The sequence below is a fragment of the Mobula birostris genome, chromosome 27, assembly GCF_030028105.1.
Source record: "Mobula birostris isolate sMobBir1 chromosome 27, sMobBir1.hap1, whole genome shotgun sequence".
Lineage (NCBI taxonomy): Eukaryota > Metazoa > Chordata > Chondrichthyes > Myliobatiformes > Myliobatidae > Mobula > Mobula birostris.
The window spans coordinates 8,827,254-8,851,427 of record NC_092396.1 but is presented as its reverse complement, the minus strand read 5'-3'; the positions used below and the strand labels follow the sequence as shown (position 1 = coordinate 8,851,427).

Below are 24,174 nucleotides of genomic sequence, written 5' to 3'. Positions count from 1 at the left end.
AGCTCATCCCCCAAACTCGCCTAGCCATCCCTCACCTCTTCCCTGTTTGTGGCAATAATTTAAACACAATTTACCTCAGAAAAAGTATTTTTAGTGATGTTTTTAGTTGGATTTCTTAAGTTTTTAACCATCAGAAAGCTGCCACGTACATTCAGTAGTGCCATCTTAACTAGACGGAATGATTACAAAATTTAAAAGAAATTTGGACAAGGTATAAGGGTGGGAGGGATTTGGAGGGCTGTGATCCAGGTGCAGATTGATGGGACTAGACAGAATAATAGTTTGACACATTACAGATGGGCTGAAGGGCCTGTTTCTGTGCTATAATGTTCTATGATTCTATCACTGAAGGAATTCAGCAACCTGAATTAACTATAAATTTAAAATAAATCCTACATAAAAAGTTTGCAAGTTACATCTGAATGCTAGAATATTAAGACTTAGTTACACATGCACCAAATAGTATGATATGAAGTCTGATTTGGAAACCTTATAAGACTGCAACTTCCTTTATCTTCAATTGCATCTCCAATTTCCTTTTGAAATTAATGACTGAATATGCCCTTGATTTACCATTTATCACATGGTTACCATCAAGTCTTGGCCCGAAATATCAACTGTTTATTCATGTCCATAGATGCTACCTAACCAGCATTTCTTGTGTGTTTAAAAATGCAAACACTAGGATCTGCAGATGATGGAATTTCAAGCAACACACACAAAATGCTGGTGGAACGCAGCAGGCCAGGCAGCATCTCTAGGAAGAGGTACAGTTGACATTTCGGGCCGAGACCCTTCGTCAGGACTAACTGAAAGAAGAGCTAGTAAGAGATTTCCATCCCTCCCTCTCCTGTCTTCTCCTATCATTTTGGATCTCCCCCTCCCCCTCCCACTTTCAAATCTCTTACTAGCTCTTCTTTCAGTTAGTCCTGACGAAGGGTCTCGGCCTGAAACGTCGACTGTACCTCTTCCTAGAGATGCTGCCTGGCCTGCTGCATTTCACCAGCATTTTGTTTGTGTTGCTTTGGAGTTAGGGCTTTATGCTTTGGCTCTTGGTACGGTAATAGGGTAGAGGAAGCCCCTAACACTACTGGAGATGCAGGACCTACATTGCTGTCTTAAGACACCAATGGCAAAATGGGCAGCAAGTTCTCTCTGCCAATACAGTATTGCAACTGCTCAAAATTTAAACATGATGTGGGTCCAGACTTTAAATCCTAATTAGATGAAGGCCAAATTTTTTTTAAAAATCAGTTCAGAATGCAATCCCCTAGATTGGAACTGCAGTAGCAGCTTTTAATTAGCACCGGATTTCATTTCCGCACTTTTAATGCATTATCAGAGCTAAGTGAATGCATCAATATCTCTCTGGTAACAGCTACAGAAATACAGTGCTGTAAAGACAGATCAATCAACAGAGCCAGGAATTCCACAGCAGACTGGCAAGAGCACGGCATGTGCCGAGCTCCTGCAACGTAATAAAACCCCTTAACTAAATTACCAACCAGTAATCACAAAACCACCAAATACCAGAAGGGAGGATACACTGGGGTGGCACGGGAGTAGCGGTTAGCGTAACACTATCACTGCGCCAGCGACGGTGGATGATTGTATGAGCAGCTGGTGTATATCACAAGTCTTGGTTATGCAACCACTGACGCCAGGCAATCTCTGAAGAGTATTGATAATGGCTGGGGTCACCCATCTTGTAAAGACACTGCCCAGAAGGCAGCAATGGCAAACCACTTTCATGGAAAAATTTGCCAAGAACAATCGTGGTTATGAGACCATGATCACCCACAGCATACAACACTGCACAATGAATGAATGGATTATACACCATTTAATGTTATAGTAACATAGTGGTTCACACAACACTTTACACACCAGCTGTAAGGTTGGGTTTGAATCCCACCACTGTTAAAAGGAGTTTGTATGTTCTCCCAGTGAGAGATTTAAACTCCAATGTATAATTTCTCCCACCAATTCCTTCAACACTGGGCGGACTTCACATAATCTGATCAACCATTCAAGTTAGCGACCCCCAGTCCCTCTATTATTCCCGTCACAGCACTTTAAACCAAGTTTTATAAAACTCTTTACATTGTAGATCCATGCTAGTATTTATGTATTTACTGACATTTTATTCAGTATCCATGCTTGTAGCTTTTATACAATTCTTTAGAACTGTTGAATGTTGTTTTTGTTGCATGTCTCACCCTGACCAACACACCATAGCAAATTCCTCATACATGTAAATGTATATGCTGAATAAAGTTGATCCTTGAACTATCATTCTCCCTCAAAAAGCTTTTTTTAAAAAAAAATACAAAAATTGAGAAAATTTCAGCCACTTTAACAAAACCTCCAGCTTTATTCTGAGCATAAATCACAAACACAAGAAAATCTGCAGGCACTGGAAATCCAAAGCAACACACACACACACACACACACACACACACACACACACACACACACACACACACACACACACACACACACACACACACAAATGCTGGAGGAACTCAGCAGGACAGGCAGCAGCTATCGAAAAGAGTAAACAGTTGACATTTCGGGCCGAGATTCTTCATCAGAACTGAGAAGGGTCTCGGCCCAAAATATGGAGGGTTTACTCTTTTCCATAGATACTGCCTGACCTGCCGAGTTCCTCCAGCATTTTGTGTGTGTGTGTGTGTGTGTGTGTGTGTGTGTGTGTGTGTGTGTGTCTGTCTTATTCTGAGCAGATACATTTGCTTGCACAGCCACTAGAATATGCCAAACACCAGCTGCTCTTCTCAGAAGTGTCCCCAAGCTCTAGGCATACGAACAGTAATGGAAAATAAAACACTTGTGTCCAACGGCAACCAAGTGTCACTAATTATGGATTGGTTTACTTGTCACATTCGAGGATGCAGAATTGGTTTAATAAGACACCAGTGTAAAAAAAATACACACAGCAAAACATCTTAAACACACCAGGCTGGGCAGGCTCCATCAACTCAAACCACAGGTAATAAAGACAAAAGAAAGGCCTGTGGAATCAGGGAAATATTTGATTTCAACCATTTAAGTAATGTGGTCAGTTTCTGGGGGGGAAAGGAAGACGCAAACACTTTGACAAAGGTGTCCTACAACGAACAGCTCCTGCTATTAGTAGTATATCAACCTTCATATTGGCCAAGATTGAACACTAATAATGCTGGAAGTGAAATTAAGGTCAACTTCCAGCAAGCTGTGTATGTACCCTCAGTGGCCACTTTATCATGTACCTCCAGTGCCGAATAAAGTTTCCACGGAGTGTACATTCATGGTTTACTGCTACTGTAGCCCATCCACTCCGAGGTTTGGTGTGTGTGTGTGTGTGTGTGCGCGCGCGCTTGTGTCTGTGTGAGTGTTCAGAGATGCTCCTCTGCACACCACTGTTGTAACGTGTGGTTATTTGAGTTACTATCGCCTTCCTGTCAGCTTGAACCAGTCTGGCCATTCTCCTCTGACCTCTCTCATCAACAAGGCGTTTTCGCCCACAGAACTGCCACTCACTCAGTGTTTTTCACAACATTCTCTGTAAATTCTAGAGACCGTTGTGCATGAAAATCCCAGGAGATCAGCAGTTTCTGAAATACTCAAACCACCTCATCTGGCACCAACAATCATTCCACGGTCAAAGTCACTTAGATCACATTTCTTCCCCATTCTGACGTTTGGCCTGAACAACAAATGAACCTCTTAACCATGTCTGCATGCTTTTATGTATTGATTTGCTGGCTCATGATTGGCTGATCAGATATTTGCATTAAAGAGCAAGTGTACAGATGTACCTAATAAAGTGGCCATTAAGAGTAGATATCAGAAGCCATTAAAACCCAACATCTTGTTTGACTGCAATAACAATGAGCTTTTATGAGATAAAGATCAGCTTTAAACATTGAAACATACAGAGAAGTGTGTCTTTGGCCTCAATGACCAACACAGTCTGAGGATATGCCAGGGGCAGCCCACAAGTGGCACCATGCTCCTGGTGCCTACATCTTACTAACCCATACTAATCCATGTGTCTTTGGAATGTGGGAGGAAGCCCACATGGTTACGGGGAGAACGTACAAACGCCTTAACACGGTGGCAAGAGATGAAGTTGGGTCAGTGGTGCTGGAAAGTGTTGTGCTCACCGCTGTGCTAACCATGTCACCCAATCCTGACTGAACCCAGGAGCACAAGGAGAGTCTGGGCTTACGAGTCAGACGTTCTGCACAGTTACTTCCTGAGAGGTTCCAGTGGCACGCACGTACTGGACAAGTTTAAAAAGTGCTGAAGACACAATATGGCTGCTGGGGAATCAGGTCTCAATAAATGGGGAATTAGGAAGCTAACGATGATAATGGTAAGCACACAACTACCACGGCATGGCACAGTAGCACAGGGGTTAGCAAAACGCAACGACAGCACCACCAACCCGGGTTCAAATCCCGCCACAGTTTTAAGGAGTTTGGACCTTCTCCCTGTGAGTGTTTTCTCTGAGGTCTCCGGTCTCCTCCCACATTCCAAAGACGTACGGGTTAGTAGGTTAATTGGTCACAGGGGTGTAACTGGGTGGCGCAGGCTCGTTGGGCCGGAAGGGTGTGTTACTGCGCTGTGTCTCTAAATTAAAAACTAGCAGGTGTCATAAAAATGCAGCTGCTTACCCATGTCCTTCAGGGAAGGAAACTTACCCAGCTGGACAATAGATTACTAGTAACACGACTGACTCTCAAATGGCCTTGAAAGCCACTCAGTTCAGAGACAATTAGGTATTGACTAGGTCAGTAACACTTCCATCCACCGAAATGACAAATATCTGAAGTCATGAATTACACACACACACACACACACACATCCTTGAGGCAAAAAACAAGGGGAGAGTGCAAAGTCTGAATGTCACAAAAGATAATTGGAAGCTGAATGAAAAGTCCAGCACAATTTTAAAGGCAGCATATGAAGGTGAAAACGTGAATGATCAAGATATGCATGACGCCAATTATTTTTTTACCTTCCTTAGCATCCATTCAAAATGAACGGAGTAAAACTAACAGCCTGGCATCTTCACTTGTCCCAGAGTAAATTGTATGTTTGGCAACCTAATTAAAGTAAATTCTGTATCAACCTGCCAAAGTTCACCACCCTGAAATTTCTGCTGGCTCAAACAACCTGTAATTGAGGCTATACCAGCCAAGTACAGCATTAATTTGTTGCCATTAAATAAGAGTCTCAATAAACATTCTCCACAACTAAAAATAATCTTCAAGGCTTTGTCTCCTATTTTAGTTTCATACTTCTACAGCTCTGTTGGATTGGGCTGCAGAATTGTTATTTTTCTTGTAGCTCGACGTTCCTGTTTTATACAATCACCTATATTTATGAAATTGTTCAGTGAGGGTTTCAGTGGTCAAAGTTAACTATTTTTCTGGAAACTTCTTTGTCTCAGTGGTAGGTATTATTACCTGAATCTGGCTATTTAATTGGTTAACTGTTATCTGTTGGAATTATTGGTCTGTTATTAGAAGGCCACACCACAATGGTTCGCTCTCTTTTCCCTAGCTCACTTCCTCTTCTTTCTGTCTCACCACACTTCCCCCTTGTAACACTTAATAAAACAATTGTAAACAATGAGTTTCATGCCTCATTCTTAACTTCCAAAGAAACCGTGGATCGCAAAAGCTTCATGATCCAACAGCCCCTTTCCTTATTCCCAAGCCAGTTCTTGCTGGGGGCCATTCCAAAGAGCCCAACACTACCACCATGTCCCACCAAATGTCCACATCACAGAAATACAACAGCAAGAAGGGTCACTGATCCCATCAAATCTATTCCGGTTCCATGCAAGAGCACAACAGACAATACCACCTTCTCCACTCACACCCATAACCTTTGAAATTCTTTCCCTTTAGATCAGGGGTTCCCAACCTTTTTTTATGCCATGGACCAATACCATTAAGCAAGGGGTCCATGGACTCATAGATAGATAGATAGGCATACTTTATTGATCCCGAGGGAAATTGGGTTTCGTTACAGTTGCACCAACCAAGAATAGAGTATAAATATAGCAATATAAAACCATAAATAATTAAATAATAATAATGTAAATTATGCCAGATGGAAATAAGTCCAGGACCAGCCTATTGGCTCAGGGTGTCTGACCCTCCAAGGGAGGAGTTGTAAAGTTTGATGGCCACAGGCAGGAATGACTTCCTATGACGCTCTGTGCTGCATCTTGGTGGAATGAGTCTCTGGCTGAATGTACTCCTGTGCCCAACCAGTACATTATGTAGTGGATGGGAGACATTGTCCAAGATGGCATGAAACTTAGACAGCATCCTCTTTTCAGACACCACCATCAGAGAGTCCAGTTTGGGACTCCAGGTTGGGAACTCCTATTTCAGACACATATCCAACTGCAGAGAGAAGTGAACACAGCTCCACACATCACAGGAACCAGCCTCCCCTCTATGGACTGTCTACACTTCTCGCTGCCTCAGTAAAGCAGCCAGCATAACCAAAGACCCCACCACCCCGGACAGTCTTTCTTCTGCCCTCTCCCATTAGGTAGAAGATACAAAAACCTGAAAGCACATCCCAGCAAGCTCAAGGACAGCTGCTATCCCATTGTTATCAGACTCCTGAACAATAAGATAGACCCTTGGCCTCATGATCTACCTCGTTATGATTTTGCACTTTATTGCTTATCTGCACTGCACTTTATTCTGCATTGTTACTGCTTTACCTTATTCTAGCTCAATGCACTGTGTAATGATTTGATACGAATGAACCGTATCCAAGACAAAATTTTCCACTGTATCTTGGTACACGTGACAATAATAGACAATACTCATAGCTACTCACTTTGAGTGTCGCTATCATAAGTGTATGTTAGAGTGGGCACAAGCTCACAGAAGCTGAAAGAGGACGATGCAGTTGCTCACAAGCAAGGCAGGAATTGGTGTGAATGTTGGCTTTATCTTCCTTTATCAAAGAAGTGAACCTTCAAGATGACCACAACTGTGTTGGGATTTGGAGGCTTGCGTGTGTAAGCCCTGGTTTCCTCGGCTGTGCAAATCTAAGGAAGACAACCTCCGGCCCCACCAAACTAGTGAGAGTGAGGCGCTCTCCCACCCCAAATGTCAGTTTGTGTAGATGCTGCCTTTTCACAAATAACAGACAGTACTCTACATACAATTAAAGGATTTATAGTTAAGAATCCTAACTAAAGGGTTAGTAAAGAATAACAAAAAGGGCCCATTCTAATTAAACGGTCAAATGTGCACAAGTTGGAGTTGGTCTTGAACTTCTCTGAAACTCACGCGCTGGGCCCTCACCAGCGTGAACGCCCACACCACCTTCTGAACGTTGCTTACAATCCACCTCGAACGAACAGGTCTCCCGCTGGATTGTATCCTACGGTTCTCCTCAGCGTCTTCTCTCTTCATCTCCCATCGAGCAAAAGCCCAAGACCAACCTTATTGCCCCTCACCAAGAAAACCTCCCACTAATTGGATGGCACTCATTCCACATCATCCCTTATCTTCAACAGTAACCCAAACAAGCTGAAACTGAGCAAGCTGAAAACAAGCTGCTCTTACAGAACTGCCAAAATGGAATACATACAGCATAACAGTAAAGATATGAACCGGGGCATTACATGTGCCTCAATGACCCAAAGAACTATGTTGGCTTGAAACAGGGCTCTATGCTTTGGCTCTCGGTAGGGTCACCCATGCAAACAGGTCAAAGGGTAGAGGCCAGACTAAAAGTTATCCACTAAAAGTTGTTCTCCAGGTTTGGGGGTTCAGCTCAGAGCTAACAGCTGAGACTAATCCTCGGCGGGAGGAAAAGATGGCAGCGCGCCGCGCGTTCGCAGCTCTCCAGTGAAAAATGATGTTGTATCTGTTAAATAGGGGCAGTGGACAATTCTGATTTGATGGAGAATGGACGTGAAAGCACAGAGGAACATCTAGAGAAATTTCTGAAACGCCCGTTCACTGCTGTAGTTACTGTGTGGTCGGGAATCTTTCGGAGGGTAGACCTCAAAATCCCCGGCCTTGCCTGCTTTTGGCGACCGAGAAGGAGGTCGAATCGTTCGGACAGAGATGCCGCTCAGTACTCGGTGTCGGAGAGCTGGTCAGAGCTCGAAGTTTTCGGATGACTCAGAGTCGGATTGTGGTCGGCATGGCAGGGAGAGTTTTTCTTCCTTCTCCCGTCCGGTGTGAGATGTGGGACATTTGAGAAACTTTGAACTTTACTGTGCTCACGGACTTCTTCATCAAGTTATGGTATTGTGCATTGTTGTAACTATATGTATAATTATGTGGTTTTATCAGTTTTTTCAGTCTTGGTTTGTCCTGTGTTTTTGTGATATCACACCGGAGGAAATAATGTATCATTTCTTAATGCATGCATTACTAAATGACAATAAAAGGGGACTGCTTGTCTTCATAATCATAATAATATCAAAAAAAAACTGTTACAGAAATAGCAATGAAGAATCCTTCTACTTCTGAGTGAATGGTTTCCTGAGTCTCCAGCCGGGACTTGCGTAACTGACAGTAGTGAAAACAGAAAGGAAGCTACTGACGTGATGAAGGAAGCCCTGAACAACACCAGAGATAGAGGACCTTCATTACTGACCTAAACGCCAGTTGCATAATGGGCAGTAGGCATAGAAGTGAAACCAACGTAATTGGAAAGGATGTTGACCAGCAGAATGTGTAAGGTTGGTGACAGGAACCTTCACCCTCCCCTTGTTTCCCACACAGTTTTTGAAGATTAAACAATCTACTGGAGGAACTCAGCAGGTCGAGCACCATCTGTGGCGGGAAGGAAATGTTGCCGTTTCAGGTTGAAAACCTGCATCACAACGGTCCTGTCCCAAAACGTCCGCAATTCCTTCCCGTCCACAGATGCGGCTCACCCAGGGGACTGTGTTACCACAGGCTCCAGCGTCTGCACGTGACAATAATAAACCAGTATCGACTCAGTTTTCAACACCACCACAGCTGGCAATATATTCCAGGCTTTTCCAGCCATTGAGCAAAAATATTTTTCTTTTCTGTCACTTATGGTGCTCCTGTCACTCACCTTCATTTGTGCCTTTGGTTTCGAGATTCTTCTGCCAGTGGGAACAGTTTCTCTTCACTCACTCTCTCTAGAGCTCTCGGCGTCCTCTGCTCCAGACAGGGCCACTTCAACAGTTCCTGAACACGATGATCTGGGACCCAAGTCCCCGGCACTTTCTAGAGACTTCTTAGTTTTCAGTGGCAGGTGTCATGCCGCTTGAATCCAGACATCTTATAGGCTAATTTAATAGGTCCGTCGCAGGTAAAGCCCTCCCCACCACTGAGCACATCTACACGGAGCACTGCCACAGGAAAGCAGCATCCGGTAACAGGGGCCCCCACCATCCAGGTCATGCTCTCTTCCTGCTGCTGCCATCGGGAAGAAGGTACAGGAGCCTCAGGACTCACACCACCAGGTTCAGGAACAGTTATTACCCCTCAACCATCAGGCTCTTGAACCAGTGGGGATTAACTTTACTCAACCTCACTTGCCCCATCACTGAAATGTTCCCACAGCCAACGGACTCACTTTCAAGGACTCCTCATGTCGTGTTCCTGATAGTTATTGCTTATTTATTAATGATTATTATTATTTCTTTTTTTTGGTATTTGCACAGTTTGTTGTCTTTTGCAGACTGGTTGAATGCTCAAGTTAGTGCGGTCTTTCATTGATTCTGTTATGGTTATAATTCTATTGTGGATTCATTGAGCATGCCCCCAAGAAAATGAGTCTCAGGGTTGTATATGGTGACACGTATGTACTTTTGAATTGTTGTCAATGGAATTTTGTTCTCTACTGAGTATGAGAAGACCACAACTACTTTTTAGACTGGTCGTTTCCTTTGTTCTCTCAACATTTCTCCTTTTTCCTCTTGTAATATGTAATAAAATGGTCATAAGTAATTCTTGACTTCCAAAGAATCCTTGGATCAAAGAAGTGTCAGGATCCAGTTCAATGCTTATCCCTAGAATTATTCCAAGGCGTTGATATTTTCCATAAAGCGCAGAACTCTGAACTACGGTTAATTCCCCAGTTCCAAAGCACAGCAATTTCTCAAACTTATCCACACAGACACAAGAATTTCAAGGCAACAAATCAGGACATGATTAATTTTTGACTTTGGAGCCCTCCACCATATACAAACCATATAGTCACCATACACAAACTTCGCCAGCTTGGTATCAGTTCATCCCTCTGCAATTGGACCTTGGACTTTCTGACTAACAGACCCCAGTCAGTTAAGTTACACAACCTCTTCTCCTCCACTCTCACCCTGAACACCGGCGTGCCTCAAGGCTGTGTGCTGAGCCCTCTTCTGTACTCCCTTTTCAACTATGACTGCGTTCCTGTACATGGTTCTAACTCCATAATCAAGTTCATAGACGACACCACGGTGGTTGGTCTGATCAGAGGGGGTGACGAGACGGCCTACAGAGACGAGGTGTGCCGACAACAATCTGGCCCTTAACACCCAGAAGACCAAGGAGATCATTGTGGACTTCAGGCATGCCAGGAGTCACACTCACGTCCCCATCTACATTAACGGAACTGTAGTGGGGCGTGTATCAAGCTTCAAATTCCTTAGTGTCCACATTCCCGAGGATCTCACCTGGTCCCTGAACTCCTCCATCCTGATCAAAAAGGCACAACAGCACCTTCATTTCCTGCGAAGCATCAAGAAAGCTCACCTCTGTCCCAGGATACTGATGGGACTCTTACCGCTGTACTATTGAAAGCATATTCACCAACTGCATCTCAGTGTGGTATGGCAATTGTCCCGTATCAGACCGCAAAGCACTCCAGTGAAAACTGCCCAGCGATTATCGGCATTCAATTGCCCACCATTGAGAACATCTACCATAAATGCTGCCTGGGCAGGGTGAAAAGCATTATCAAGAATGCATCACACCCTGACCACGGACTTTTTACTCTCCTCCCATCCAGTAGGCGCTACAGGAGCCTCCGCTCCCACACCACCAGGCACAGGAAGAGCTTCTTCCCTGAGGCTGTGACACTGCTCAACCTCACATCACAGCGCTAAGCAGTATTGCACCCGTATTGTACTGTCTCAGTACTTTTATATTTGTGTGCTGTAGCACTTTTTTATTCGCAGCTACTTTGTAAATAACACTATTCTTTGCATTTCTGGTCAGATGCTAAGTGCATTTCATTGGCTTTGTATCTGTACTCGGCACAATGACAATAAAATCGAATCTAATCTAATCTCTATCCCAAGGGAACCCATGAACACCGCAGCACTCCCATTTCATCTCACTGGACACAATCCACAGGCTTTCCATTCTATAAGACCATCAGACACAGGAGCAGAATTAGGCCATTTGGCCCATCGAGTCTGCTCCGCCATTTCATGATGGCTGTTCCAATTTTCCTCTCAACCCCAATCTCCTGCCTTCTCCCCATATCCCCTTCATGCTCTGACCAATCAAGAATCTATCAACCTCCGCCTTAAATATACATAAAGGCTCGGCCTCCCCAGATGCAAAGAATTCCACAGATTCACCACTCTCCATCTAACGAATTTCCTCCTCATCTCTGATCTAAATGGACGCCTCTGTAGTCTAAGGCTGTGCGCTCTGGTCCTACTCTCTCCAACCATAGGAAGCATCCTCTCCACATCCATTCTACCAAGACTTTTCACCATTCGATAGGGTTCAACAAGGTCAGCCTTCATTCTTCTGAATTCCAGTGAATACAGGCACAGAGCCATCAAACACTCTTCACATGACAAGCCATTCAATCCTGGAATCGTTTTTGTGCACCTCCTTTGAACCCTCTCCAGTTTCAGCACATCCTTTCTAAGATAAGGGGCCCGAAAACTGCTCACAAAACTCCAAGTGAGGCCTCACCAGTGCTTTTATATTGTAGTCCTCTTGAAATTAATACTAATATCGCATTTGTCTTCCTCACCAAAGATTCAACCTGCAAATTAACCTTCAGGGAATCCTGCATGACGACTCCCAAGTCCCTTTGTGCCTCAGTTTTTTGTAGTTACTCTCCATTTAGAAAATAGTCTACCTTTTCATTCTCCTATTTTATGGATCTGAGGGTAAGCCACAGGAGATACTTCACCGCTCATGTGAGATACCCTACAACTAGAACCAAAATCAGGTTTAATATCACTGGCATATGTCATGAAATTTGTTGTTTTACAATAAAAATACACATACAAATTAAACTAAGTGGAAAGAGAAGGAGGGAAATAGTGAGGTAGTGTTCATGGGTTCATTGTCCGCTCAGAAATCGGATGACGGAGGGGAAGAAGGGAAGGAAGGTGGACTCAGACCATGAGAGGCCTGCATCGGGCACTTTCATGCCTTACAAGGCACAGATTGGAAGTCTGTGTGGGGCGCCACTCCTCGCACAGACACTAGAGCAATGTGCGGTTAAGTGTCTTGCTCAGGGACACAGACATGCTGCCACAGCTGAGGGGAAGAAGCTGTTCCTGAAATGTTGTGTGTGTGTCTTCAGGCTCCTGTACCTCCTTCTTAATGATAGCAATGAGAAGAGGGCATGTCCTGAGTGATGGGGGTCCTTAATGATGGGCACTACCTTTTTGAGGCATCATCATTTGAAGGTGTCTTCAACACTGGAGAGGCTGGATTAGTATTAAATCCTTATATCAACAGACAATAGACAATAGGTGCAGGAGTAGGCATATCATGTAGCCATTAGATCAAATGTCAATGCAAAACAACAAATAACACATAACATTATCATTAAAAGTGCAAAATTTATTTTGTTCTTCTGTGAGATTATTTAGAAACCTTCTTTCTTACTTAAATGCATTGCAATCTTGATTTGCATGCTACATTTTACAAATATATTGAGGAAAGTTTGACTTAGACAAAAAAAAACACAGGAGCAGAATTAAGCCAGTCAGCAGATCAAGTCTGTTCCACCATTTCATCATGGTTAACTTATTATCCCTCTCAACACCTTTCTCCTGCCTTCTCCCCTTAACCTTTCACCCTTACTAATCAAGAACCTATCAACCTCCACTTTAAATATACTCAATGACTTAGTCTCCACAGCCATCTGTGGCAATGAATTCCACAGAGTCACCACGCTCTGGATAAAGAAATTCCTCCATCTCTGTTCTAAAGGGATGTCCTTCTATTCTGAGGACATGCTCTCTGGTCCTAGACTCCCCAACTATTGGAAACATCCTCTCCACGTCCACTCTATCTGGGCCTTTCAATATTCAGTAGTTCTCAATGAGATCCTCCCTCATTCTTCCAAACTTAATTGAACTAAATGACCAACACCTCATGTAATTTCAGATTTACCTGCAACAGATGACTAAAATGTCCACTTTCTGATACAATGCAACAACAGAAGTATTTTGGTAAAATGAAGTTCTACTTTTTAAATTTTATTTGCATAATTTCTCTTCTTTTGCACACTGGTTGTTTGTCAGTCTTTGTTTATGTATTTCTTTATGTTCCTGTGAGAATGCCTGCAAGAAAAATGAACCAAAAGGTAGTATATGGTAACATATACATACGACCTATAAGAGTTCCTCTTGCAAACAGTCACTTTACCATTTCCTGTCCGAGTCACCTTATGTACAGAAACTCCTCCATCCAGGATCATTCAAGGTACATACAATCAGTTTATGTATGTAAGATAATCTTGTGTATATACAGCCAGTAATTTGTACGTTGCATCAATTGTCCCGTATCGGACCGCAAAGCACTCCAGCGTGTGGTGAAAACTGCCCAGCGGATTATCGGCACCCAGTTGCCCACCATTGAGAACATCTACCATAAACGCTGCCTGGGCAGGGTGAAAAGCATTATCAAGGATGCATCTCACCCTAACCATGGACTTTTTACTCTCCTCCCATCCGGTAGGCGCTACAGGAGCCTCCGCTCCCGCACCAGCAGGCACAGGAAGAGCTTCTTCCCTGAGGCTGTGACACTGCTGAACCTCTCATCACAGCGCTAAGCAGTATTGCATCCGTATTGTACTGTCTCAGTACTTTTATATTTGTGTGCTGTAGCACTTTTTTTTTATTCGCAGCTATTTTGTAAATAACACTATTCTTTGCATTTCTGGTCAGATGCTAAATGCATTTCATTGGCTTTGTATCTGTACTTGGCACAATGACAATAAAGTTGAATCTACTCTAATCTAATATTTATTGTGTTCTTATGCTTATTGTGCTTTTTACTAACGCTGCATTGGAATTGGGAGTAACAATCGTTTTGTTCCCCTTTACACTTTGTACTGAAAAATGACAAATTATTTTAGAGATACAGTGTGGAACAGGCCCTTTCAGCCCAGAAAACCACCGATTTAACTCCAGCCTAATCAGGGGACAATTTACAATGGCCAATTCACCTACTAACTGGTACACCTTTGAACTGTGGGAAGAAGATGGAGCACCCGGTCACAGGGAGAATGTAAAAACTCTGTAAGGATGGTGCCAGAATGCCCCGAGTTCTAATGGCATCACCCCAGCTGCTATGCTACCATGGTGCCCCAAAAACAGTCTTGAATCTCCGATTAATAATTTCACTTCGAACTTTAATCAGGAGTTAAATTTAATGACGAGGGAGGCCACAGACTATTCCACCAATATAATGTGAAAGTGGAAACTCTGCTCTTACCCCAACATGTGAAGCTCCCCTGACATCAGAGTGCACAGGGGTCAGCTGAGACGTTCCGCAGACAGTCATGAGAGGCTAGCTGCAAGGGCCAATAGTCAACATTACACCAACTACACTTCATTAGGAGTTTGAAGAGATTTGGCATGTCAACAAATACACACAAAAACTTCTTTAGGTATACCGTGGAGAGCATTCTGACAGGCTGTATCACTGTCTGGTATGGAGGGGGGTGGGGCTACTGCACAGGACCGAAAGAAGCTGCAGAGAGTTGTAAATTTTATCGGCTCCATCTTGGGCACTAGCCTACAAAGTATCCAAGACACCTTCAAGGAACGGTGTCTCAGAAAGGCAGCGTCCATTATTAAGGACTTCCAGCACCCAGGGCATGCCCTTTTCTCATTGTTACCATCAGGTAGGAGGTACAGAAGCCTGAAGGCACACACTCGGCGATTCAGGAACAGCTTCTTCCCCTCTGCCATCCGATTCCTGAATGGACATTGAACCCTTGGACACTACCTCACTTCTTTATATTATTTCTGCTTTTGTACAATTTTTAATCTACTCACTGCACATATACTGTAATTGATTTCCTTTTTTAAAAAAAAAACTTTTTTTCTTCTATATCATGTATTGCATTGAACTGCTGCTAAGTTAACAAATCTCACGTCACATGCCGGTAATAATAAACCAGATTCTAATGGAAGATGTAGCACCTTATGCCAATGAACAACATCCACCCGTTGACACAGACACTGCCGGGATCTAGAGCGAAAGACTATTGGAAAGACCCAGCAGGACGAGCAGCTTCTGCAGAGGGAAACAGACATTGGGGGGTCTCAGGCTGAGACTCTGCATCTGGATTGGAAGAGTAGAGGGGAAACAGGCAGGAAAAGAGGTGGGGTGGGACAAAGAGGTGGCGTGCAATACGTGGACCCAGGTGAGAGGGATGGTTGGCAGATGGAGGGGGGAAAGAGTGGAAATAGTGACAAAGGCTGGAGCAGAGGATGAGTAACAAATTATACATGTTTAGGATATTATGCAAAGACCTGTGGAAAAGTCTTAGGCATGTATATATAGCTCGGGAGCCTAAGACTTTTGCACAACACTGTAGTAATTTCATGTATTGCTGCAAAAAAAAATTTAATGACATATGTGAGTGATGATAAACCTGATTCTGATATGGGTCTCTATTGTGGACTGAGAGTGGGAAGGGTGCAGGGAGAGGGGAATCATGGTTTGGAAAAGGGGAAGGGAGATGGAGCAGGAAGCATCAGAGAGACGATCTGTAATGATTAATAAACCAATTGTTTACAATCAAGTGACTTTGTCAGGTGTCTCAGGGCTGGGTGTGCTTGCACCCACACCACCCCCAGCCCAACGTGCCTTCTCTGCCACCTGTCCCACACCCCTGCCAGCGCTCCACCCTCTCCATTCCCAAATCCTTTGCTCCCGCCAGTCTTACAAACTTGCTCGCCACTCCACCTGTTGACAAATACAGTACTCCGCAAAAGTCTGAGGTACCCTAACTCTACATATCTATCTATCGATACATACTTCGAAAGCAACACACAGGTCAGGCAGCATCTATGGAAATGAATAAACAGTCGACGTTTCGGGCCAAGAACCTTCTGCAGGACAGGAAAGATCCCCACCACCCAGGCCTTGTCATCTTTTTCCAGCTACTGCACAGAAGCCAGTAGCCCAACACTGCCTGGTTCAAGGACAGCTACTACCTTTCAACCTTGGAGGGCTGGGCCCAGATCCGGGTCAGGATCCGTTCAGCAGCCTTATCACAGCTGGAAAGAAGCTGTTCCCAAATCTGGCCGTACGAGTCTTCAAGCTCCTGAGCTTTCTCCTGGAGGGAAGAGGGACGAAAAGTGTGTTGGCTGGGTGGGTCGTGTCCTTGATTATCCTGGCAGCAATGCTCTGACAGCGTGCGTTGTAAAGTGAATCCAGGGACGGAAGATTGGTTTGTGTGATGTGCGGCGCTGTGTTCGCGATCTTCTGCAGCTTCTCCCGGTCTTGGACAGGACAACTTCCATACCAGGTTGTGACGCACCCTAGAAGAATGCTTTCTACGGTGCATCTATAAAAATTAGTGAGGGTTTTAGGGGACAGGCCAAATTTCTTTAGTTTTCTCAGGAAGTAAAGGCGCTGGTGGGCCTTCTTGGCAGTGGACTCTGCTTGGTTGGACCAAGTCAGGTCATTTGTGATATTGACCCCAAGGAACTTAAAGCTTTTGACCTGTTCCACTTGCGCACCACCGATGTAAATGGGGTCGTGCTATAGATTAAACAGTAAGAACTTATAAGGGAAAATAATCAGTAATACAGCACGACACAAAAGATTCCTTAGCTTCAAATCTTTTTGTAAAAAAAGATCAAAGATTCCGTCAAGTATTCTTCACCCACCCGAACAATACGTGCATCAATTTACATCACTTGCAGAGATGCAGTCAGATCCAGTCATGTGCAGGCAGCAGGGTTTCAGCCAACTTGCCTGCTTCATTCTTTCAATATTAATAATGACCTTCCTCACAGCAGAATATATCTGCTTTAACAGGACATTTTAAGTACTTCCATTTCAATGCAAAAATAAATTTTGGTACAGTTCCTAATCTTTAACATTATTAGGTTAAGGATTAGGGAAAATATCAAAATTTATTTGTGCATTAATGCAGTATTACATTTTGCATTATTATGTCCGGGATTAAAATAATAATCATTTGGATAATCTACGTCAAACGGATGAAGCAAATCCTGTTGCTCCCCACACCCACCCAGCTCAGTCAGCACAAAATTAAATGTGTTCGGAATACTCGATCGGCACAGGAAAATGCTCGGTGAGTGCACACAAACACACACACATGCACGAATCAAAACAATTCCCGATAGCATTATAGCAACATCTGACCAAATTACGCACTACATTAAAACACAATTTTAGATGGCACTTATTTACAGAAGCTGGCTGTGGAAGCACTGTTCTGTCGAAATACATTCCCAATGAATACTGCAAAACAAATTTTATAAACATTTCTTGGAACATGCAGTGCTGGTGTATGTAATAACTGCACATCTAAAAGTCTCGCTGATACTTGCAAATTGATAATTACCATAAAAAAGGGGCAGCAAAAAACAAAAAGATGTAGCTCAAAAAGAACTCTTTCAGATGCAAGTTAAAGTGAGTGATAGTATTTCTGATATGCATACACTCAGTGGGGTACTTTATTAGGTATCTCCTGTATCTAATAAAGTGGCCACTGTGTGTATGTTATGCACACAAAATGCTGGAGGAACTCAGCAGGCCAGGCAGCATCGATAGAAAAAGAGTACGGTTAACATTTCTGGCAGAGACCCTTCATCGGGACCTGAAGAAGGGTCTCAGCCCGAAACATCGACTATACTCTTTCCCATAGATGCTGCCTGGCCTGCTGAGTTCCTCCAGCATTGTCTGTGTAATGCTTGGTTTTGCAGTGTCTGCAGATTTTCTCTTGGAGCATCAAAACTAAAACCACAAGGCTACTAAACAGCTTCCTCCCACAGGCAGTCAGACTGCTAAATAGCTGCTCTACCTGACTCTGCTTTGGACACTTTTAACTTGCACTGGACACTTATAACTTGATTTTAACTGACATGTGGCTGTTGTGTTTTACTATTTATTGTTATGTTTATTATTTAGTGTTGCGTTTGTTATGTTATGATTGCACTGCTGCTGAGAAACGCTGTCTCATTCTCCCCTGCTGAGCTGATGTACGGTTAGAATGACAATAAAGTTTTTTGAATCTTGGCTGAATGTATGTTCATGGTCTTCTGCTGCTATACCCCATCCACTTCAAGGTTTGACATGTTGTGTATTCAGAGATGCTCTTCTTTATGCCACTGTTGTAATATGTGATTACTTGAGTTACTGTCATCTTCTGTCAGGTTGAACCTGTCTGGCTATTCTCCTCTGATCTCTGTCATTAGCAGACCGTTTTCATTGACAGAACCGCCACTCACTAGATTTTTATTTTGTGTTTTTCCCCACCATTCTCTGTAAACTCTAGAGACTGATGTGCATGAAAATCCCAGGAGATCAGCAGTTTCTGAGATACTCAAACCACCCCATCTGGCACCAACAATCATTCCACAGACAATGCCACCAAGATCACATTTCTTCCCCACTCTGATGTTTGGTCTGAACAACAAATGAACCTTGTGTCCATATTTGCATGCTCTTATGCATTGAGTTGCTGCCACATGATTGGCTGATTAGATATTTGCATTAACGAGCAGGTGTACAAGTGTACCAAATAAAACGGCCATTGGGTGCATTTCTTGCAAGGATACATAAATAATTGACACAAGAAATTTCCAATCAGAAAGGAATTCACCATCATTTTTGATGTCATTTGGATTAGTCTTGGGTTGTCATTACATATTTTTAAACAAAACATTGATACACTCAGTATAAATAATTAACATAACCATAGCAATAACCATAATCATGTCTCCTTTCCCGATTTCCATCAGAAAGCAAATGATCACCATTTCTGATGTCAAAAATGTTGACATTTTTGTTGAACTAATTTGCCCTAAATGCTGTATTATCTGCTTGTAGGATTTAAAGTATCACAAGACTGCCACAAATTAAATATGAATGCTATTTTAATAAATAAGGTAGCAAATAAATTTGTAACTCCACTAAATTAGTGCAACATCTTTACGTAAGACCATAAAACATAGGGGCAGAATTAGGCCATTCAGCCCATCTAGTCTGTTCCACCATTCCATCATGGCTGATTTATTATCCCCTCTCAACCCCATTCTCCTGCCTTCACCTCATTAACATTTGACACTCTGACTAGCCAAAAACCGATCAACCTCCACTTTAAATATACTCAATGACCTGGTCCCTGCAGCCATCCCTGGCAATGATTCACCACCCTCTCGTTTAAAGAAAAAATCCTTCTCATCTCTGCTCCAAACGGACATTCCTCCATTCTGAATCTGTGCCCTCTGGTCCTAGTCTCACTTACTATCGGAAATATTTCTCCACATCCACTGTCCAGGCTTTTCAATAATCGACAGGTCTATACATTTTTTAAAAACAAGTCCTATGTATAAACTTCTGAAAGATTGTCATTGTAGCAGACATACTAACGATCTCGGGCTTAAAAAAAAGCCTTCTCATCTCTCACTTATGTGGGAATGGAAAACATTTTCTCCACATCCACTCTAAGCCTTTCAATATACACATTTTAAAACAAATTCCCATGTATACACCCCGAAAGATTGCCGTTGTAGGAGACACATACTAAAGGTAAATGTTGCAGATAGAGTATTGCAACAGGGTTGACGTTCCACAAAGGAAGGAGGTGCTTGCTACCCGACAGCACGCTGAAAAACACCCTGATGCCTTGTGATTGTATCTGCAGTGTGGCACAGACAAAGTCAATGAACATGCGTGACGCCTTTGGATTCAAGGGGAGGGGAGCGGAGCCGAGCCGAGGTGGACGGGTCCACTTACTGGTGGAGCTGCCTTGCATCTGGATGATGCACTTGGACTCCTTGCTGATCTCCCGGGAGTTGAAGGGTCTCACGCGGACCGCCACCTTGACTGACGCCCCAGACATCTCGCCTTGACTCACAGCGGGCAGCCCCTGCATCGGAGATCGCAAAGGGACGTGTTAGCAAGTCTGTGTGTCTCTCTCACACTCTCTCTCTCTCTCGCATAAACCCGTCAGCGCGGTGTTATGATTACTTTCCCAATTGTGACATTGCAAACATGGCTGCCCGATCAGTGCTGCGGTGAGATTCAAAACAGCCCAACGCTTCCAAAAAAAGCATTCGGAATCCGTCCCCCTCCCACACTTGAAGCTCAGGGCCAGATCCTGCGAACATCCACTGAAACATTCAGCACTCCCACCTCACACAAACACACACACAGATGATAATAAGCAGAAAATAAAAGCATATTATGTTAACACATAAAAATTTCTAAAGCTACATCTGAGAGTCACTTTAGTACCAATGTGAACCGAATGGCTGAGCCAGCCTTAGAAAATGAACCGAGAGAACACGCCCTTGATCCGCAGTGAGACAGAGGGCCCGTTTCAGTCTCCCGGTGCGCACAGAGTCCGCCCGCCCGATCACCGCCTCACTCCCGCCAGCGGTCTGTTCCAAAATCAAACAGGACGGACTCGCCTTTCACTAGAGAATTAACTCCTAGGTACTCGAATTTTTCCTTGGATGGACAGTGACGATTTGAACATAATCTGACTCGGTTAAAATAAAGTTTTAAGTAAATCAGTTCATCTCGGGTTGCACAGTGCGGTCCCATGTGACGAGTTCAAGTGAGGTGTGTTTGGGGGAGTCGGGGGCTAAAGACCCCCGTCAGTGCGCTCTTTAGTCCCCGGCAACCCACCCTCCCCTTCCCACACACCGGCCCTCCGTCCCTCATGCTTTCCAGCACTCGTCCCGAGCGTGAGATTGTCACCCATCCGATCCCCATCCCGCGTCGCTCACCGCTCACAGCGACCTATTCTCTCCAACATCCAACCCACACAACCAATACACCGGAGGGACAAGGCCACCCCCCCCCCCACATCCCCACACACTCCCGAACTCCCCGCTTCACCAACCCCCACCGACACACACCCAACCCCCCTGCACACCCCCATTCACCATCCACCACACAAACACGCCTGACTCCCTTTCAATTCACCCCCAAACACAATTAAACCACCTTTCACTAGACACTGACAAAATTAGCCCCACTAGTTCACCCCAAATAAAGCCCCTTTCACTTTACCCCCACACACAATTAAACACCCTTTCACTTCACCCCCTACACAATTAAACCCACTTTCACTTCACCCCTTACACACACACAATTAAGCCCCCTTTCCAATTAAAACCCCTTTCACTTCACCCCCACACACAATCAACTTCATCTTTCCCCTTCATTTGTCCCCCACAGAGACATTTAACCTCCCCATTCACCAGCACCCACACACCAACACCTTTCAATTCAAAGTGCCCCCATACGCCCATCCTCTCCCATTCGCATCAATACAAATTCAGATAAAATGCAATTCCCCATCCACTCCCCCCCCCCGCGCACAGACACACACATATCCCCACCCCCAGCCCTCCATCCCCACTCCGTTACCTTACTGGAAAGACAGACAGGAAGTGGACAGGACGCGCTCGGGAAGCGGCGGCAACAATGTTACAGCTGGCGGCGGGCGGATACAATTGTAGCCGATGTGTCACAACACTCCAAGCCCATGACAGACAGCCGAGCGCTCCGGGCTCCCGGCTCCCGGCTCCCGGCTCCCGGCTCCCGGTCCCGGTCCCGCTCCTGCTCCTGCTCCTGCTAGATTTAGCCTCGAGCTATCCGCAATCTCCTCTCGGCAAAGTGCACGCGAGCTAAAGCACCGCCGGGAAGCCAAGATCCAAATGCAGGAGAGAAATCTCAACAAAAAATATTAAATTCTCAATCTAAAAGCGGCGAGCAAAGTAACAACGCCGGCCGCTTCTCCTTGGGCATTACGTCAACCTTCCTGTGATTGACGGAAGCGCCTCCCTGTGGGAATGTCAGCTGTCGCGAACGGGATTACGCAGCCAATAAGAGCTTGCTGAAGGCGGGACCTCTGCCTGACAATGACGTAACGGTGCGGGGTGGCTGTGAACGGGGCTCGACATTGCGCCCTGCTGCCATCTGGTGGCAGGCGGTTGTATGACAGGGGCCGGCAGTCCGGCCGGAGAGAGCCTCGGGGGTCTGTTGCAAACCAATTTTAACACCTAGGCGGCCAACAATCCCGCTTCAAGGAGACAGCAGGTAAATAAAAGCAAAATTAAAACTGGAGCTGCTGCATTCATTCCTCGTGAAGAAACGACTTGCATTTGCATAGCGCCTTTCTCAGCCTTTATTGCATTCCCAAATTACAACCAGCCACGTATGTTTTAATGGGGCAGCGTGATTTCTGCAGCAACAAGAAACCGCAGGAACCCAGCAGCAGCGTGTGGGTATCAGGACTGCTCGTATTTTGCGCAAAGCAGTTCCTACATGAAGCCAAATATCATGACCAATTAAACTATTTCAAAAGTTCGAAATAAATGTTATTATCAAAGTATGTATATTCAGCCCCGAGATTAATTTTCCTGTGGGCAATCTCAGCAAAACTATAGAATAATAGCTATAACAGGATCCGTGAAAAATCAGCCAGACTGCAGAAGACAACAAACTGTGCAAATACAAATTAAATAAATAGCAATAAATAAGAAGAACATGAGATAAAATAGACAATCAGTGCAGGAGTAGGCCATTCGGCCCTTCGAGCCAGCACCGCCATTCACTGTGATCATGGCTGGTCATCCACAATCAGTATCCAGTTCCTGCCTTATCCCCATAACCTTTGATTCCACTATCTTTAAGAGCTCTGTCCATCTCTTTTTTGAAAATATCCAGAGACTTGGCCTCCACTACCTTCTGGGGCAGAGCATTCCATATATCTGCCACTCTCTGGGTGGATAAAATGTCCTTAAAGTGAGATCATTGGTTGGGGGAAACATCTCAATGTTGGGGCAAGTGGGTGTAGTTATCCCCCGTCTATTCGAGAGCCTGATGGCTGAAGGGTGGTAACTGTTATTGAACCTGGTGGTGCGAGTCCTGAGGGTCTTGTACCTTCTACCTGATGGCAGCAGTGAAACGAGAGCATGGCCTGGGTGGTGAGGATCTCTGATGATGGGTACTGTTTTCCTACAACAGCAATGCATGCAGATCCTCTGGAATAGTAACACCCAGGAATTTAAATCTGCTAACCCTCTCTACCTCTGATCCTTCAATGGGACCCCTGGTTCCCCTCTGCTGAAGTCTACCATCACGTCCTTGGTCTTGCTGTCGTTCAGCAGGAGGTCGTTGTTGTGACACCACTCAGCCAAATTTTCAGTCTCCGTCCTGTGTGCTGACCACAACCGTGGTGTCATCAGCAAACTTGCGTTTGGCATTGGAGCTGTGCTTAGCCATGGTCACAAGTGTAAAGTGAGTAGAACAGAGGGCTGAGCACATAGCCTTGTGGTGCACCGGTGCTGATGGAGATTGTGAGGGAGATGTTGTTGCCAACCCAAACCGACTGGGGCCTGCAAGTGAGGAAACCGAGGATCCAACTGCACAAGGAGGTATTGAGGCCCAGGTCTTGGAGCTTATTGATTAGTTTTGAGGGGATGATGGTATTGAATGCTGAGCAGTCATCGATAAAGAGCATCCTGGTGTATGCATCTTTGCTGTCTAGATGACCCAGGGTTGGGTGAAGAGCCAAAGAGACGGCATCTGCTGTGGACCTGTTTCTCTGGTAGGCAAATTGGAGCGGATCCAAGTTGCTTGAGGGGGGATCTGATTGAAACATATAAGATTATTAAGGGATTGGACACGCTAGAGGCAGGAAACATGTTCCCGATGTTGGGGGAGT

The 24,174-nt window shown here is 44.5% G+C and overlaps 1 protein-coding gene across 9 annotated transcripts in view; it reads right to left on the bottom strand.

Annotated features, from left to right (window-relative positions):
• The window catches only part of kif1b (kinesin family member 1B), a 274,231-nt gene extending 251,979 nt beyond the window's left edge, over nt 1-22,252 (bottom strand). For 5 of the 9 annotated variants that reach the window (XM_072245139.1, XM_072245131.1, XM_072245136.1 and 2 more), the window contains exons 1-2: nt 21,873-22,252; nt 20,229-20,361 (exon numbers count right to left, since the gene is read on the bottom strand). In XM_072245139.1, the coding sequence (XP_072101240.1) occupies nt 20,229-20,334 (106 nt within the window). In that variant the 5' untranslated portion in view covers nt 20,335-20,361; nt 21,873-22,252. Of the gene's footprint in view, nt 1-20,228; nt 20,368-20,729; nt 20,862-20,905; nt 21,050-21,872 lie in introns of those variants that run through there. The other 4 variants (XM_072245132.1, XM_072245134.1, XM_072245135.1 and 1 more) reach the window with 4 other exon arrangements.
• Nucleotides 22,253-24,174: the final 1,922 nt, after the last annotated feature.